General features: G+C 38.7%; 1 protein-coding gene across 1 annotated transcript; it reads left to right on the top strand.

Moving 5' to 3' along the window:
- The first annotated feature begins 2,484 nt into the window (after positions 1 to 2,484).
- tnfrsf21 (tumor necrosis factor receptor superfamily, member 21) lies at positions 2,485 to 17,893 on the top strand. The gene is made up of 6 exons (XM_049756817.1): positions 2,485 to 2,833; positions 7,459 to 8,113; positions 9,014 to 9,559; positions 14,058 to 14,323; positions 15,643 to 15,877; positions 16,696 to 17,893. Exons 1-6 carry the CDS (start codon positions 2,807 to 2,809, stop codon positions 16,923 to 16,925), a joined length of 1,959 nt encoding a protein of 652 aa, XP_049612774.1. The 5' UTR covers positions 2,485 to 2,806; the 3' UTR covers positions 16,926 to 17,893.
- The last annotated feature ends 218 nt before the right edge of the window (positions 17,894 to 18,111 follow it).

Genomic DNA, 18,111 nt, shown 5'->3' on the forward strand with positions numbered 1-18,111 from the left:
AAATATTCCTGTATTCCATTAGGGGTGTAACAAAAAACGATTTGAATCAGAAAGTGCGTTGAATCATTCCAATCATTCAATCAATCAACCATTCAGACTCTAAAAAATAGGTACATTATCAAGAGTTTTATTATCTTTAAGAAATGACACTTTTCCAGTTGTGACAAGATCATTCATATCTATGTAAAATCACAACAACAAACTCAATGAACTGAAACCGAATCGAATCAGAATCCCACAGAAGTGAACCAAATCGCTCCACGTTAAAATCGATCATGAATCATCTACTGAGATGTGCATCGACTCACGTTTTATTAATTGGTAGTGATGGATAAATGAAGCTTCGGATTTGCCTCATGAACCACGTGAAAAAGTCATTAGGCAGTCAGGAATCACCATTGGCTAGAAAAAGTTGATGTCCATTAAAGGGGCGCGGACCACTGGTTGACAGTCCATATCTAGAAGAGTCAAAAAATACAGTAACTGGTTCATGAACCAAATTTGAAGCTCCATTTCCCCATCTTCCCCATATTAATTGTAGAGATGCACTCTTGTGATCAAACAAATTAAACAGTTTTAGCTGAGTCTGGAATTTTGGAAATAAAGTCTGAAAATTGGGTCTTGTGTTCACAGTTGTATTCGGCTTCCGGGAAATGTGTCTTCTCAAAAGCAAAATTAAAAAAATGAAACCAGGGTAAGGCCAGGTAAGCAAGTGAGGCATTGTCGCCACCTGCTGCCCATTGTCTGCATGTGACGAGTAAAAAAAGGAAAAAAAACAGTCATTCCGTTTCACCCACAGTGTAAGTAAAGTGTAGTCGTTCATTTACAACAGTAGGTGGCAGTGGCACTCTCACTTTAAGAGTGTGCGCAGAATCTGAACATGTGAAGCCAAACAATTTGAATTCAACTTTTCATCCAGAATGCTCTGCAAACTATATTTTAACATGATTATATTTGCACAATAATTGTTCCATAATGTAGAGTGTAAATCGTTTCTCTGCATTTTTGCATATCTACAAAGACATTATTATTACTATTATTATTATTATTATTATTATTATTATTATTATTATTATTATTATTATTCAGAGCTCTATTGAGTGGAATGATAGATTCACAGGACAAGATCCTAAACTCTAAATAAATCCAATGTGTTTGATTTTATATTTAACATAGGGAATGTAACAAATACACCATACCAAGATTGCATTCATTTGTTCTCTCTAAAACCACAACCTCCATCACTCACTAACTGCAGTGTGAGAATATGTGGTGCCCTGCAGCTATCGGAGTAGTTTGCCCAGCTGAATGTCAACTCTGTTCTGCAGGATGAGTAAGCAAAAGTGTTGGGCAGGATGTGCAATGACCCAATCCTATCACGCACTGTAATAACATTCAGTATTTCTCTTGGCATCGTAACACTTGGATGATGTTGCTTTAATTCCTTACTTCTGCTGAATTTGACCTACTTCTCATACGGATTTTCCCTCACGAGCAGAGGCAAAGAATTACTCTTCATCCCTTTATCTCCACCCACCCTAACCATCCTGTGCTTCATGTCTACTCCCATTCGGTCCACGTGCCGGGCAGATGGACTCGCTTATCAGCTGCTGCTATTTGCAGCAAGGCCTGCGGCTATCCAAAGGGCTGAAACACTGCACGCGTCATGTCTCGAAATCTGGGTAGAAGGATGCTAACTGGATAGTAGACTGCACAGAACAGATGACAGAACCGCCATGTTTGCTCCACTGACACATATCAGATTAGTGAAGGTTAGGAGGTGGTTTCTGATAACATACACTGATCTACACTGCTTGTGCTTCTCTACTTGAATGCAATAATGTTAAACTCATTTTTTTCGCGGGCCGCATTGTAGTCAGTTTTTTTCGGAGGGCCATTATGACTGTCAACTCAAATAAATGTATGAGTACCTCATATTATATACAGTAAAAGCTTAAAAAAACCCAAATAACTCGTTTTCAAATCAAATGAGTAAAAACTGGTTAAATATTAAAAAAAAGATATTATTAAAAGTGACGACAATTTGCAATTCTAGTAAGACACACAAATTTGATGCACAATTTGTCTTTCCGGGCCACATAAAATGATGTGGCGGGCCGTATCTGGCCCCCGGGCCTTGAGTTTGACACCTGTGCAATAATGCAATCTTTACCCATTTGGATGTAAAACTGTTTATTTATCTTTTTGTGTTGATTGTTTGCGATGGTTATAAAAAGTGTACACACCCCGGTTCAACTGGCACATTTTTATGACCTAAAAAATTACACCAAGAATTTTTTTTGTGGAGCGGGGGGTTCTAAACTGTACAAATTATTATTTTAATTGTGAATTTATTTGAATTGAAATGTGGTATTCTACTAAATGCACAATCGATACCGTGAACGCAAAGCTCAGGGAACTGGCTGCACGTGCGCTTAGCACCCTTAACCACGCCCCAACATTGACGTCACCGTGTCAGAGTGTCCGCTGTGCTCCGCAGCGAAAGGACGCGGCGCCGCACTGCTCACTCAACAAGCGTGCACGGGGCGAAACGGCGGTGCCCGTGAGGCCCTCATCCATCACCGCGATGGGAATTAGCACAGCATTCTTTGTGAGACAAGCCCTCATGCCTGACTACCTTAAACCGCTCCATCTGAGGACCCAGACTTTAAAACACTGCAGCTGAGCAAGCTCCTCCATAGTGCATTGAGGAGGATAGGATGAAGATGATGTTTGTCTTGTCAACTTGGACAAGGGCGTTTATTTGAACCTCATCTGAGTTCTATACATCATCAACAACAACACAATGTCTGCCATGTGTATTTCTGCAGTGGTGAGTGCATTCATTTGATTCATACACTCGGTTTTGTTCCTTATCCTAAGGATTCCTTCAACAGATTCTCAATTTAAAGGGGCAGCGCCTATTTTTTGTCTCCCACATCCTTTCCCGACTGTTTCCAGTAGAGCTGAGATGTTGGTATCGACAGTTACCAAGTAAATACTAGAGCCAGTACCCACGATACTGATACCATGTAAAAAAAAAATGCTATTTTAAATTGCAGTTAACTTCAACTTATTATCACATAAACAATATTAAACAGCTATCTGCTAGATAGAAAACCCCAAACAAAGCAGAATGACTCTAAAATGTCCATCACTGTACGCATTTTTAAAAAATATATCTGTTATCATAGGAATAATTGTCAATTTTGGCTATGTGAAGCCCTTTGAGACTGTTTGTGATTTAGGGCTATACAAATAAACTTGACTTGACTTGAATAAATGTAAAGGGTCGATACTACCTAATTAGTATCGATGTGATACCGATACTCACTATCGATACTTGCGTCAATATGCATATCCTTTGTTTCCAGACGAAGCTTCATGTTTACAGTTTTCCATTACAATGACCATTCATTCCCCCTATATTAACATCTCATCCGTATCCAGTTATTCAACTGTGGGCGAAGCAACAGAAAAATGGTAACAGTGGGACGTTTGTTTGCTACACTGCACTTGTGTTGACGTAACGACTGGAAATACCAGTTACCGAGTCTTTATCGTTCAAAGTGATGGCCTGATTATTTTCCGTAGAGCCTAAGGATTGTTCGAACCGAAACATTTATGCACCACTGTTGGGTTTGAATGGAACTGCCTTCAATCTGTTCTTTTTTCATGATTTTGTTTTCTAATAATACTGTGTAAAGTTCTGATTATATTTTTGGGTCTGTAGCCTTGAATAAACACTCATTTTAGGTCAGTGAGGTCTCGACAGTCTCACAAAGCTGCAAGGGTTACAGAACAGGAAACCTCATGTTTTTGTTGTTGATTCACTTCCTATCTGATGCAGACTGAGCCATAAAGTCAGGTTTCGGTTGTTTTAATATTATGATGGATTGACTGAGAAGTAGAGTGTAGCGTTAGAAGTAAATCTTCCCACATTGGAGGCGCCAAATTTTAGGACAAGTTTGCAAGTAGTCACTTGTTATTGCCATCAGATGGCTGTTTATTCAACAGTCTGTGGTCAACTTATTTTTATTAAAAAAATATTTTTCTATACTTAGTTCATTGTTTGTGACTTGAATACATTATACATATTTATTAATAATAAATTATAATTAATTTAATTCTAAAATAATCTAAACTAGATTTAATTGCTGATTTTAATTTGTTTTGTTTGTTTGTTTGTTTAGAACATTAAAAGAAATACAAGAAAAAAAGTAAAAAATACAGAAAATGATAACCCCTTAGTACAATAGAACATAAAAAAAATAAAAAAATTATATTGCATTGTAATTTCCCCTTTATAATTTTCAATATATATTAATTTTTATTATTCCAGTTTTTCACCTAAATTGTAGTCCACCAAACTAAGAGGATGTGTTCAAACAACAAACCTTCTGTGAAGTTATTTGCACAATGGATGATCACTTATCAGCTGCAGTGTGACACATCCACACAAACAATCATCATTGGCTTTTGTCTGTGATAAATTCACACTGAGTGAATCCAAACAGTCTCTTTCCTGTCTGAGCCGAAATGTGCTGCGACTGCAGTGCAAGGATTGCACGGGGCCGACACAACAGGTGCTTCTTCGTGTGAACAAGTGCCTTAGGAGGGGGGGACGGGTTCAGTCAGTAAACAAACAAGGGAGGGAAGTCGGGGGCACGTGTCTCTACCCTGAACATGTGTTCATGTTACTAAGCGCCGCTTTAATTAGGTAGTTATTGCTGCCCAATGTTTTTCTGCCACCCACATCCAAAAATGTATGCAAACACCTCATTATGTAAACAGAAAACAGATTTTCACTCAACCCGAAACAACCGCTTTAAAACATTTCAGAATGCTGTACTGGTTGAATACAAGGATATTGAGGTAAATATTAGTCACACAGTTGGTATATTAGTGTTATTCAGATTTACAGCCTGACTAGACTGCTGACAGACTTATTGCATTGGTAGACGGTCAGTTCATGAGTTATTTTAGAATCATATTTTTTTTCTCTCTTGGCCTAGTGGATGCGATGATTCGTGTGTAGCTAAGAAGTGTGGCAGGCTATCATGAAATATTTTATTAAAGCACATAAAAATTAATTTAAACCATTTTCTAGTATTATGGTATTAAAATGGCTAGTTAGTTGGTGCAATGTACTGTCTAATTCAATTTTTTCTAACTTATTATATCATGAATATATTTCTTGTTAATAAATCCTGTGTTTTTAGTTAATGCAATGTGGCAAGTATTGTGTAATTATTTTTTTCTTACGTATTATGTATTTTAAATAAGATTACAAGATCACATAGTGTTGTTTTTTTTAATTAAAAAACATTAAAAATGATTTTTTGTTTGTTTTTGTGGAGGCTGGAACGGATTAATGATTTCTCCATTCATTTCAATGTGGAAAGATGTTTTGGTTCAAGGTACGTGACAAAGCAGTCCTTGTTGAAAGTTTATTGATTCCTCAGTGTGTCTTGAGACCGGTTTAATAGCTTGCGCTCGAGGTAGTAGAATTACAAATTGCTGTCCTCAGTTGCTCTGGGAGTCCAAAATTTAGTAGTCTGAGAAATATGTTTATTGTGCTGGGATGCTGCAGTGTTGCCCAAGTGATGTAAACAAGCTGTTGCCTGACCAACAACCACACCCTCAGATGTTCTTCCTGGTAGTGAGTCACAGAATCAGCAGATTAAAAATGCGCTTTTTAATGTGGGTCGTGAAAGACACAAACAAAACATAGATGGAGAGATAGGAACAAAGGCATGCAGAGGCCTGACTTGATACCTGATTCTCCGTCTGCAGAGGCTCCAGACTGTTTGTCTACTGTACACATAAGCAGGAAAAGTACGAGAGATGCTTTGATTGCATTTGTCGCATCTTCTCCTTTTTGTCTTGCCACAGATTTTAGTGCATGGTTGTTTCATTTCTCTTTTAGTGTCTTATTTTCCGCATGCGTCGGCTCCCTTACCATGTTAGCTAAAGTAGAAATATTCTATCAGATTGCCAATGCATACTGTACTCCCTTTATGGTATGCTGAACAACATATGTCACCTCACGTGCTTCTAACTGTAGTCGCAGACGGAATTAGATGTCAGTCTGCTACAGTTGAGCTTCATGGGTGACAGGTCAAAGGGATAGAGAGGCTGTCGAGCAATCGGAAGGTAGAAACCTCTAGCGTAGCATTGTCATGTTACTGACCACACGGAAATAGTTGCAGTATGGTGTTATGATAAATACCGTAATTTTCAGACTATAAGCCGCACCGGACTATAAGCCGCACCAGCTAAAACTCGTGATTCCGGGTTCAACATCGCGGTTTATAGTCCGAAATCTACGGTACTCAGGGTTTTAGACTGTGGGGGAAAGTACCTGAGAAAACCCAGACATTGGGGAGAGCATGAAAACACCAAATGGATCAACCAGCTAGTGCTGATTTAAGCCAGTAACTGACAAAGTGTGACAAAGCATTGATACTGGATCAAGGATTAATTTTTTTTATAGTTTGGATTTGTCTGCTTGACTTCTATGTGTCTTTCTGGGTGGGCCTGGCTGGCGCGTGTGCCTTCTGGCTTGCGACCATGTTGGGCTAGCCTGAGGCAGCATGCCCTGAGTGGATTAAAGCGCTCTACTCCATTCCTGTAAAACAACTGCTGTGTCAGCTCTGTCTGCAGTAGCTATGTGTGGAAAAAGATTTCCTGTTTGATACCAGCACATCTTCAGTTCTTGAAGAGCCGACTGCTTCCTTAATTACCCATATTATTTATATTTCAGTATAAAGATTGAAAGTATTCATATCAAAAGAATAGTCTCCCAATCTTGTCCTCTAAGAGTGCATCCTGGAACCCCTACATAAAAGCTTTTACGAAGATGGCAATCTTTCACGTGTCATCAGCAAAAAAATTCCAGCTAGCTCATCGTTTCAAACCAGACCGTCCTCTTTTTCATTTTTATACCAGCAGACGCCGCTAATCTCCTTTGATATACATCTGAGAATTCACACGCTACTTGGAAGAACACATTTTTTTGCCCCCAACTATTGTTTCCTTGTCTGCTCATTCCATCTAGTACATTTGCATTTAAATTTAACACGTTTGATTACTTTTAGCTCTAAATAACCTGGGGAATTGTAAAATTATGAAACTCCAGACATGACTTCCTTATTTTTCTCTAAACATACCGTATTTTCCGCACTATAAGGTGCACCGGATTATAAGGCGCACCTTCAATTTATGGCCCATTTTGAAACTTTGCCCATATATTAGATATCTACATTTGGCCCGCGCGCAGGACTTTGGACATGCCTGCTGTAGTGGCTCAATATTGGTCCATATATAAGGCGCACCTGATTATAAGCCGCACTGTCGGCTTTTGAGAAAATTGGAGGTTTTTAGGTGCGCCTTATAGTGCGGAAAATACGGTAGTCCATTTTTTACTAAACGTAAATACTTTCTTGTCTTCCTCAGGTACTGTGGACATTGGTGGTTGAACTCTCAGCTCGGGTTTTGACAACAACTCACCCAGTTGAACTACACCTCCTATCCCCTCGCCATTATCAATACAAAGACCCAGACTCTGGCTCTCAGTTGGTCTGTGACAAGTGCCCGGCAGGTACCTATGTGTCTGCCCATTGTTCCCAAACTGCTGTTAGGGAGTGCAGTCCCTGCCCCAAAGGTACTTTCACACGAGGTGAAAACGGCATTACGCAATGCCATCATTGTCGAGCTCCGTGTCCTGCAGGCCTGGTTGAGAAGGTACCCTGCACGACCTCTCAGGACCGTGTTTGTACCTGTCCTCCAAACACCTTCCAGATAGGAGAAGGTAGCACCGAGTGTAAGCCCCATTCGTTGTGCCCGCCTGGGACAAGGGTGAAAAAGAAAGGTACTGAAACAGAAGATGTTATATGTAAGCCGTGCACCAAAGGAACTTTCTCCGATGCCGAATCAAATTCAATCAAGTGCCGAGCCCATGCGGACTGCCAAGCTCAGGGGTTGACGCTACTCATCGTGGGAACAAGAGAGACTGATAATCTTTGTGGACCGATGTCTACAACCATCCCATCTGCACAAAGACAGGAATTGGTGACTCTGGATTCTTCCTCATCAACATTAGATCACAAAGGTGAGAGCTTGTCTAGTCATCATGAACCCTCATTCAACCAAGACCCTTTTTTTGAAAGGAAGCACATTCTTTGGCATGGCAACAAAGCAGTGGCTTCTACTTACTTCAGGAATGCTACTATTTGTGGTCATGAGGAGGTCAACTTCTTCCTCATTCTTCCTTACCTCAATGAGGTGTCGGATCAGGGCACATGAGTAATTCTCTCCCCGTTTTGTTTTCGTTGCCCTTCACCCTTCTCTTCTGTTAAGTCATTTCTGAGAATCACACAGGCATACTGGGTATGACTCCACCTTATACCTATAAAACTTGTGTGTTTCGGGACGGACTCAATGACTCTCACTTACGTCACTAGTGAATGGAAATCAGGAAGGACCAATTGATTGTGAACAGCCCGTCCCTAGCAAACAATAAATTAAACTGAAAGGTTTACTGGGCCATATATGTACAGTAATCCCTCGTTTATCGCGGATAATTGGTTCCCAAAAGCACCCGCGATAAGTAAAATCCGCGAAGTACGGTCACCAACAAGGAGTACTGGGCACGCTAACGAGTTAGCAGAAAGATGCTAATTCGTGATCGTGCTAACACGCGAAAACAGACTTCTAAAGGAATGTAAACAAACATTTGGCGCAATACTACATTGTCCTAAAGGTTAGACACATGATTCCTCAATTTAGAAGTTTTATTTTGACTTTTAAATGTTTTTTTAATTTGGAAAAAAAATCTGCGATGTAGTGAAGTCGCGATAAACGAAACGCGAAGTAGCGAGGGATCACTGTACTTATATATGCTGCAGTGCTAATCAGTTTATTGTGCAACATTTGTAACAAAGACACTTTGTACACTATGTCAGGTCATCTGTACACTATTATCCATTAATTTTCATCTCCCTCAACTCAGGCATCAACGGCCGTTCAGCTGCTATTCAACTGAGGGAAAACCAAAGTGGGGAAATTCGCACAAGCACCTTTCCAGCAATCCTTGACCCCACTCAGGTTTCACCTCCCACAGCCCCAAAACAACTGGTGCATCGTAAGCAACCGTGGGACCAAATCAATTCAGACCCTTCGCTTGGTCCTAACAAGAGCACGATGGAAGGATTCGAGGGGTCAGAGGTCAGGGGAGGGACGGGGATCAATAAGATTCCTATACAGCCAAACAAAGACAAAGTTTCCAATTATAACCGTCCCACTCGAAGAGGATCCCCACGGCCAAGCACTCACGATCACTTCGATATCAACGAGCACCTCCCCTGGATGATAGTCCTGCTGCTCCTGCTCGTCCTGGTTGTGATCGTGATGTGCAGTGTGAAACGGAGTTCCCATGTGCTTAAGAAAGGCCCCATGCAGGATCCCAGCAGTATCGTGGAAAGGGCAATTCAGAAGAAACCACCTCTGCCCCCCGCACAGGTCAAAGAGAAGTGGATCTATTATTCCAACGGACAAGGTTAGTCTGATATCATTTGTTGCCGAAGTGGTATTATCAACCGTTCCTGAAAGCACATATCTTACAAAGTTTCATGTCAGCCAACCTCCAAAACAACTTTTTGACTGAACCCTACTTTTTAAAACACAATCTTATTTTTCCCACTGAACACCTAAAAGTCAACACTGTTGTAATTTTAAGCCTCTAGGTCACAGGTGTCAAACTCAAGGCCCGGGGGCCAGATACAGCCCGCCACATTATGTGGCCCGCGAAGACAAATTGTGCATCAAATTCGTGTGTCATTACTAGAATTGCAAATTGTCTTCACTTTTAAAAATATATTTTTTTTCAAATATTTGACCGGTTTTTACTCTTCTGATTTGAAAACGAGTTATTTGTCAGTTTGTTTTGTAGCTTTTACTGGATATAATATGAGGTGCTCATACATTTATTTCATAATGGCCCTCCGAAAGAAGCTATGACTACAATGCGACCCGCAAAAAAAAACAAGTTTGACACCCCTGCTCTAGATAATGTTTCTAGATAATGTTTCTAGTTACATCACTAGCACTATCCAACCACCCAGACTGGGTGAACTGATCAATGCTGCCATGGAGGGCACCGGGCTTGCACAACACTCAAATTTCACTGATTGCTTTCTTTCTCCTTTCATTCTCAGTTTAATCTCCTGTGTTGTTTATTTATTTATCAACCTGTTCTCTGGTTCCTTCTTGGCTCTCTATCTATCGTTTTTTTGCACTTGTTGCAATTCCCTCCTGTCTCGATATCAACTTTTTTCTCCCTCCTGGCTTTCTGGTGCGTATCAGTAAACACAGCAGTGAGAAGTAACAGGTGGGGAGCTCAGTTTCACACTGAGAGAAGGATAGACACTCTGAACTTTACAACGAGACGTGTGTACTTGTGTGTGTGTCCTCTCGCTCTACGAATCACCCTCCTGTCTCTACTCAGTGGCTGACCACAGAGAACTGGAATAATCTGGTTTGAGAAACATTGGGTTTTGTTGTTTTTGTACATGCATAGGTCAAATAGGCACCCAACAAAGAAAGAGATGCACAGAATTGATAGAAGCAAGTGAAAAAGAATGTCACAATCAAAAGGTTACGCTAAGAAGTTATAAAATACGTTGTCCTAGATTCTCTCAAGTCGACCTTGTCTACACATAATAAAAACTCAATTACCTGGATAGGCCATGAGTAATAAGTGTGAATGGTTGTCTGTCTCCATATGTGCCTTGTGATTGGTGGGCACTAGCCCAATCTGCCTTTCATCAAAATGAAGTCAAGGATAAGCAGTATTAAAAAAAAAAAAAAAAAAAATAGCATCCTTTATTGTCACACAAATGTGTAAATGAAAGTCTTGATACACCACGAAGAGTTTTGTTAACAACCGTACCAAATTTAAATAACTTAAACTATTGCCAAGTGCATAAAAGTAGGTTGAGCTGTCACAAACGATTTTTTTCTGAATCGATTATCCTTGATCGATTAATCTGGGAATCAAAAATCGAAAAACACATATGCCTCTATGGTCAAGCCACATAAGTTTACCCACTTAATATATCCCATTAGGCTGTTGACCTGAGCTAACCGCATGTAACTACCGTATTTTCCGCACTATAAGGCGCACCTAAAAACCTCCAATTTTCTCAAAAGCTGACAGTGCGCCTTATAATCAGGTGCGCCTTATATATGGACCAATATTGAGCCACTACAGCAGGCGTGTCCAAAGTCCGGCCCGCGGGCCAAATGTATATATCTTATATAAGGACAAAGTTTTAAAATGGGCCATTAATTGAAGGTGCACCTTATAATCGGCTGCACCTTATAGTGCGGAAAATACGGTATATGACAAACTATGTTTCCCGTTTTGAAATAATCACTATAAAGCACTTCGCTAACAATGCTGTCATTCACTCCCGTCATCACAACCATGTTGATGACACAACTCCTGGAATTTTTTTGACACAGCTAATACGTCAAATCAAAGTGATTCCCTGCAGTGATGAATCTATAGAGAACTGTTGGAGCATTGTTCAACTCCTTTCCTAATTAAACCAAAAATATTTAAAGGGTGATTTTCAGTGTTTGGACTTTTGTTTTTCTGATGGAATGACTATTCTGGTGCCAATGTGTGTGTATTTAAATGCCAAAACGTACGCACTTGAATAACACAACAAACATTTTACACTGCCATTTACTCTTTGGAACAATAAATAAAACAGCTTTTTAATCCTTTCAAGGTGCATGGTTGGCTTCACTTGAAGTTTTTAATGCCCATTTACTAGAATAGTTAAAACACTTAACACATAAACAAAGAAGAAAAAGGAAGAAACATCTCTCATGTACTGAGCTTAGCATTTATTGAGATACGACGGGTAAGTAATGTTAGCTACCTCTCTAAAGTCACATCTATATTATGATGACATTTTAAAATCCAATTATCTTTTTGTACACTTAAAAAAATCCCAAATAAACACAAAAAGAATGAAGTAGTATGCTTTGAAGTCTTTCTGTCATGCCCAGGAGGGTGCCAAAACCCTGACAGTTTTTTTTTTACCGTTTTTTGTGTGTGTGTGCTATCCATCCTATTCGGTGTACGTTATCCATCCTATTAGTAAATTCATGTCTGTGATGTAATGTAAAAGCATTTAGAAAACAAATGCCATGGAAAAACAACATCTACTAAAAAACAACCTCCCAGGTAGTTCGTCGAAGTAATTTATTTTGCAACTTGTATTTTCAAAGAAAGTTGGAAAATGCCCACCCTTCTCCCTTGTTAAATCTCCACACCGTTAATAACGCCAAGTTCCACATTCTAGCCCAGTGGGAAGCTGTGTGTTAGAATCTACTGTGTGTTGCAGTACCAGGGTGGGCCTGTTCTCAGATCAGCCTTTGTTTGATGGTTTTTGAAAGCATTGTTATTTCAAGCCAAAATTCACGTACTCACATATTTCATTAATTTAAAGTTAAAAAAAAAAAACGATTACCGTATTTTCCGGACTATAAGGCACATCTAAAAACCTAAAATTTTCTCAAAAGGCGACAGTGCGCCTTATAGTCCGGTGCGCCTTATATATGGACCAAATTCCTAAATTTAAACTGGCCCGAAGCATTGTGATATGAAATCAATCATAAGTGGCCCGCTGAAGACTATGAATCATGAATCAAAAAGACTATGGATCATTAGTTTGTGATTATAAAGTAATTTGTTGCATCTGAAGTTGGAATAAAAAAGATAAATGGAAAATGATTTGATTTGGATTAAAACTCAGACATAATGCATTAATGGTGCGCCTTATAGTCTGGTGCGCCTTATATAAGGACAAAGTTTTCAAATGGGCCATTCATTGAAGGTGCGCCTTATAGTCCGGTGCGCCTTATAGTCCGGAAAATACGGTATGTGACGTATTCAATGTAAACTTTACATTGTAAAGTCTAAAATACAGTAACACACAGGGAAAAAAAAACTCATAAAATAAGTTACAAATAAAAGCCGTAACACAAAAACCAAATATGACTTTGGCAAATGAGGTGTTGAATTCATGTTGCTTGTTATCACAACAAATGTCAAGAAAAACAATGTTCAGTACGTGTAGTTACTCACGCAAACATTTTATTTTTGCATTTTTCGTACAAAAGAGGCATTAGCAGCACAGTTATAAAACGTGACAGGGGTTGAAGAAATATTAGTCCATGCAAATGCATAAACACGCACGCCTGCCACTTCCTCATGCAAAGACATAAACGCATCTGCTAGCTGGCACCCTGAATCATCACGAGACTTATATAGGCCATCCGAGTGCGTCCAGCAAACACGGACAGTGAGGCAGCGAGGGGATTTCTCCACTGTCACTGTCTGTTATTGCTAACGAGGCGGCAGGCATTTGACCTACAAGGCTGGCACGCGAGGTCCTGCGGGTCCACCATCCACTCATTAGCATGAGTGATGGATTTTAAATTTGTGTTAATGTGCAAAAAATACAAAATGAGGTTAAAAGATTTGATAAAATGGTGAATTTTGGCATTGTGGACATATCTCAATCTCTTTGGAATGACCTCTGGATTTTTATCAATTCACACTCAGTGATATTTTTTGTTTGCGTGTATGGGTGACACATATCCCCCAGCAGTGGTTTATCCTTTTAATCTTCTCAAATAATCCTGGATTTGTGCATTTAGGATGTTTGCCACTGTGGACATCAATCAGGGATCAACCTGATGCTTATCAAAGTGGATGAATAAATTATTTTTTTGCTGTCAATACAATATGATGCCACCAGTGAAAAGTACAAACCCAAAAATATAAGACATTATTGATCACAAAAGATTTCAAGGATTGAAACATTTATTCTGGGTATTAATTATTCTGTAGTGGTTATGTATATTTTATCCAGAAGCTATTTGTGATTCCTTTAAAATGTTAATTAAATTGTGATCGAAAGTATTGTTTAGCCGATTCCTTACTGACAGCGTATTGTATGTGTTTACTTTTTTCTTAGGAGTGGACATTTTAAAACTGGTTGCAGCTCAAGTGGGCTCCCAGTGGATTGACATTTATCAGTCACTGGCCAACGCCACCGAGCGGGAAGTGGCAGCCTTCTCCAGTGGCTACTCGGCAGATCACGAGCGGGCATATGCCGCGCTTCAACACTGGACCATTCGAGACAGTGACGCCAATCTAGCCAAGCTGATCAACGCCTTGCACAGACAACGCCGCATCGACGTGGTGGAGAAGATCAGGCTGGTCATGGAGGACAACCCGCAGGTAGGATTGAAAGATTGGAGAGTGAGTAGGAAGATTTTTTTTACGGGACAAATACATTTGATCTGCATTTCGAATACTTCAGAAAAAATTGCAACAATTGTAGTTCTGTTTTTATTAGGGCTCGACTGCTAAAGACGATGCCATTTCCGATATTTAGCTGTGTAAAATTCCGATAACGATTATTTGTCTGATGAGTTAATAAATAAATAAATACATATTTATCTATAAATAAATTAAACCAAAATTTTTAGGGCTCGACTGCTAAGGATGATGCCATTTCCGATATTTAGCTGAGTAAAATTCCGATAACGATTCATTGTTTGATGCGTTAATAAATAAATAAATACATATTTATCTATAAATAAATAAAACAAAAAAGTATTTAATAAAATATATAATATATAAAAAAATGTTATGTGCGTATTGGACATATATATATATATATATATATATATATATATATATATATATATATATATATATATATATATATATATATATATATATATATATATATATATATATATATGTCCAATACGCACATAACATTTTTGTTTCAGACTGTTGCAATATTTACATGACAACCCAACCATGGCTCCAAAAAAACTTTATCCTTTACATAATTCAAGGTGAAAGCCTAACAGTTAACGGTACTGTTCATCGACTTTCTGTCTTTCAGTGCAGATAATTTCATCTTTCATTGCTGCTTGATAATCAGTGGATGATCATGCACCGCTACATTCTTTGAGTTTCTTTTAGGATTTATTGTTGAGTTTTTATTACGCAAAGGGGTAATCAAGGAAGGTGTGTTGATGTGTGATATTTCTAATACAGGTTTTAGAAGACCCACAGAAATTCCAAGCTCGGGAAAAAACAGATTCATTGTTAGCTAGTGGTAGAACTACAATTTATAGTTCTTACTATGAACAAAAATTTAACTCACATATAAAAACATAAACATAAAGCAAATAAATATAAAGTTCTTTCAGTTCTTTCCACAGCGATCACGATGAAATTACGAAACAAAATGACAGCCAGGACTTTCTTTAGAAAATGATGACAATTTGAATGTCACAGCATGAAGCTGATTATGAAATATCACATTAATATCATCATACTGTAAATTTGTTGTAGAAATGTAACAAAATTAATCCAAAATTGCCCATGTTTCATTCATTGTAGCAGGTTGAATGTTCTGTTACGATATAACTAGAAACAATGGAATGGTGACATTTTCCAGATTGACAAAAATTCCACTACGATCAATTTACAACGCAAATTTGCACCATCAAAACATTATGTTGTCTGTCTTTGCCCAGTTTGATCTAAACCAGCTGATGACGTCTGTGAATGTAAGCCAAAGCCTCAGTCCTATTCACAAGCCTCCGGAGTCTCCTAGCAGCACCGGCGCCGGCAACGCTCCAGGTGTGGAGCAGTCGCCGGTGGACCGTACCAAAGGGTTCTTCCATGACGAGTCAGAACCGCTGCTCCGTTGTGACTCCACTTCCAGCAAAGACTCTGCTCTTAGTCGGAATGGCTCGTTCATCACGAAAGGTTAGTGGGGAACACGAGGAGTATTATATTATGTTATGTTACGTTACATTATATTACCGTATTTTCCAGACTATAAGGCGTACCTTCAATGAATGGCCCATTGTAAAACTTTGTCCTTATATAAGGCGCACCGGACTATAAGGCGCACCATCATGTCAGATTTTTAATCCAAATCAAATCATTCTCCATTTTATTTTTTTTTATTTCAACTTTAGACGCAACAAATGACTTTATAATCACAAAATAATGATCCATAGTCTTTTTGATTCATAGTCTTCAGCGGGCCACTTATGATTGATTTCATGACATAATGCTTCGGGCCATTTTAAATTTAGGAATTTGGTCCATATATAAGGCGCACCGAACTATAAGGCGCACTGTCGGCTTTTGAGAAAATGTTAGGTTTTTAGGTGCGCCTTAAAGTCCGGAAAATACGGTATATTATATTTATTATATTATATTATATTATATTATATTATATTATATTATATTATATTATATTATATTATATTATATTATATTAAGTACTAGAGATAAGACATTCCTCCAATGTATTCTGCAAATGTATGACACACTTCTGGTGTGACTCACAATACCAGCTGTTGGATGGTGACAGTTTTGAAACAGCAGGGCGGCGACAGTGAGTTTAATTTCAGTGAGTGTGATACTTCACACCCTGGTCTAGCAACTTCCACACACACACAGACGGCAGTACGATACTATCACAGAAATGTTGACCCAGTTATTAGTTTATTAATGGTACAATTTGTATCAGTGGGAAGTCAGTGTCATTTTCCACCCTTCCGTCATTCCCACAGAAAAAAAAGACACGGTGCTTCGCCAAGTCCGCCTTGACCCGTGCGACCTCCAACCCATCTTTGACGACATGCTGCACATCCTGAACCCCGAGGAGCTACACGTTATCGAGGAGATCCCCGCTGCCGAGGACAGGCTTGACCAGCTTTTTGAGATTGCGGGAGTCAAAAGTCAGGAGGCCAGCCAGACGCTGTTGGACTCGGTCTACAGCCACCTCCCTGACCTTTTGTAAACAGAGGAGAGGATGATGTCATAAAATATGTGCAATGAAAATCTGGTACCGTTCAAATCGAGCACAACATTAATCCAATGCAATGACCCATCATCTTAAATTTATGTACCAGAAAGTTGTAAATGAGTCCGTTATCTACTTTGAATGATTTTGACCTTTACTCTTCCTTCTCTGTTGTATTATGCATTCTTTGTTATTCCTTCATCCACCACGGTCAAAGTCAATATTTGGTGACGCTCTTGCAAATGTATTAAATATATTTTGAGTTTTACAACGTAGCAAACATTGCATCATGAATCAAGAACTTGTTGAACATGCCTAACTATAAACAAGTCAGTACACTGCTATTGTTCTTGTTTTTAAAGAGGCTCTTAAAGATATATCACATTTATTGACATATTATCCAGCATATGTGCCTGATCTAGCACCGATATGCATTTTTTTCACGCGATGGGAAAATGAACGCTTCAAATTTGCCAGCTGTTGTATCTTTTTTACTCCACTAGATGGCACTCTCTGTTCAATATTGGGCTAAAGTCACACTAACTTGCCATTTCTTAACCATCTGTATTTAAACCAGCAGTGCTATCTAGAGCTGTTCTGCTACAAACTGGAATTCAAAATATGCATACTCAATTCTACTTGAAATATGTCTATGTATGATTTTGGATTCAAAAGGACTCGAAAATGAACTGTAAAGTACACCAAATAAAAAAACTTTGCTGGTCACCATGACAGTAGAAGCAACATTGGAACTGAAAGATATGTTGCTTTGAAATTTGCAGAGAGGCAAAGAGGATAACCAGGATGTCCTGACTTGGATAGGGCATGAGATTTTTTTTTTCGTTACTTATATTGACGTATGGAAAGAAGAAGTTGAGTGGATGATTTCACTATTCACAGTCATAGCCACTATGTTTACTTTGTAACTTTAAAATAGCTCAATAAAATCTCAATATTTCTTATAACATTGTGTATGGTGATTGCTTCAAGGAAATATTTATAGAATTGTGTGATATAATGGTTTAAAGCGGTTTATCAGGACCCAAATTAGGAATGTAGCTCTTCCACACTGCCTGATTTAAAAAAAAAAACTATTGAATGTTTTTCTATAACATAAAATAACAATACATAAAAATTACAATTTGTTCACTATTATGATTTAAAAAATATATTTAAAACATAA

This window comes from Syngnathus scovelli, chromosome 20 (genome assembly GCF_024217435.2).
Source record: "Syngnathus scovelli strain Florida chromosome 20, RoL_Ssco_1.2, whole genome shotgun sequence".
NCBI classification, from domain to species: domain Eukaryota; kingdom Metazoa; phylum Chordata; class Actinopteri; order Syngnathiformes; family Syngnathidae; genus Syngnathus; species Syngnathus scovelli.

What these genes read in the sequence shown, in the direction of transcription:
- tnfrsf21 (XM_049756817.1), top strand. Translation starts at nt 2,807, where the DNA reads ATGTCTGCCATGTGTATTTCTGCAGTG. An exon ending in CCATGTGTATTTCTGCAGTG is followed by an intron (nt 2,834 to 7,458) that starts GTGAGTGCATTC and finishes TGTCTTCCTCAG; the next exon opens with GTACTGTGGACATTGGTGGT. An exon ending in ATCAACATTAGATCACAAAG is followed by an intron (nt 8,114 to 9,013) that starts GTGAGAGCTTGT and finishes CCCTCAACTCAG; the next exon opens with GCATCAACGGCCGTTCAGCT.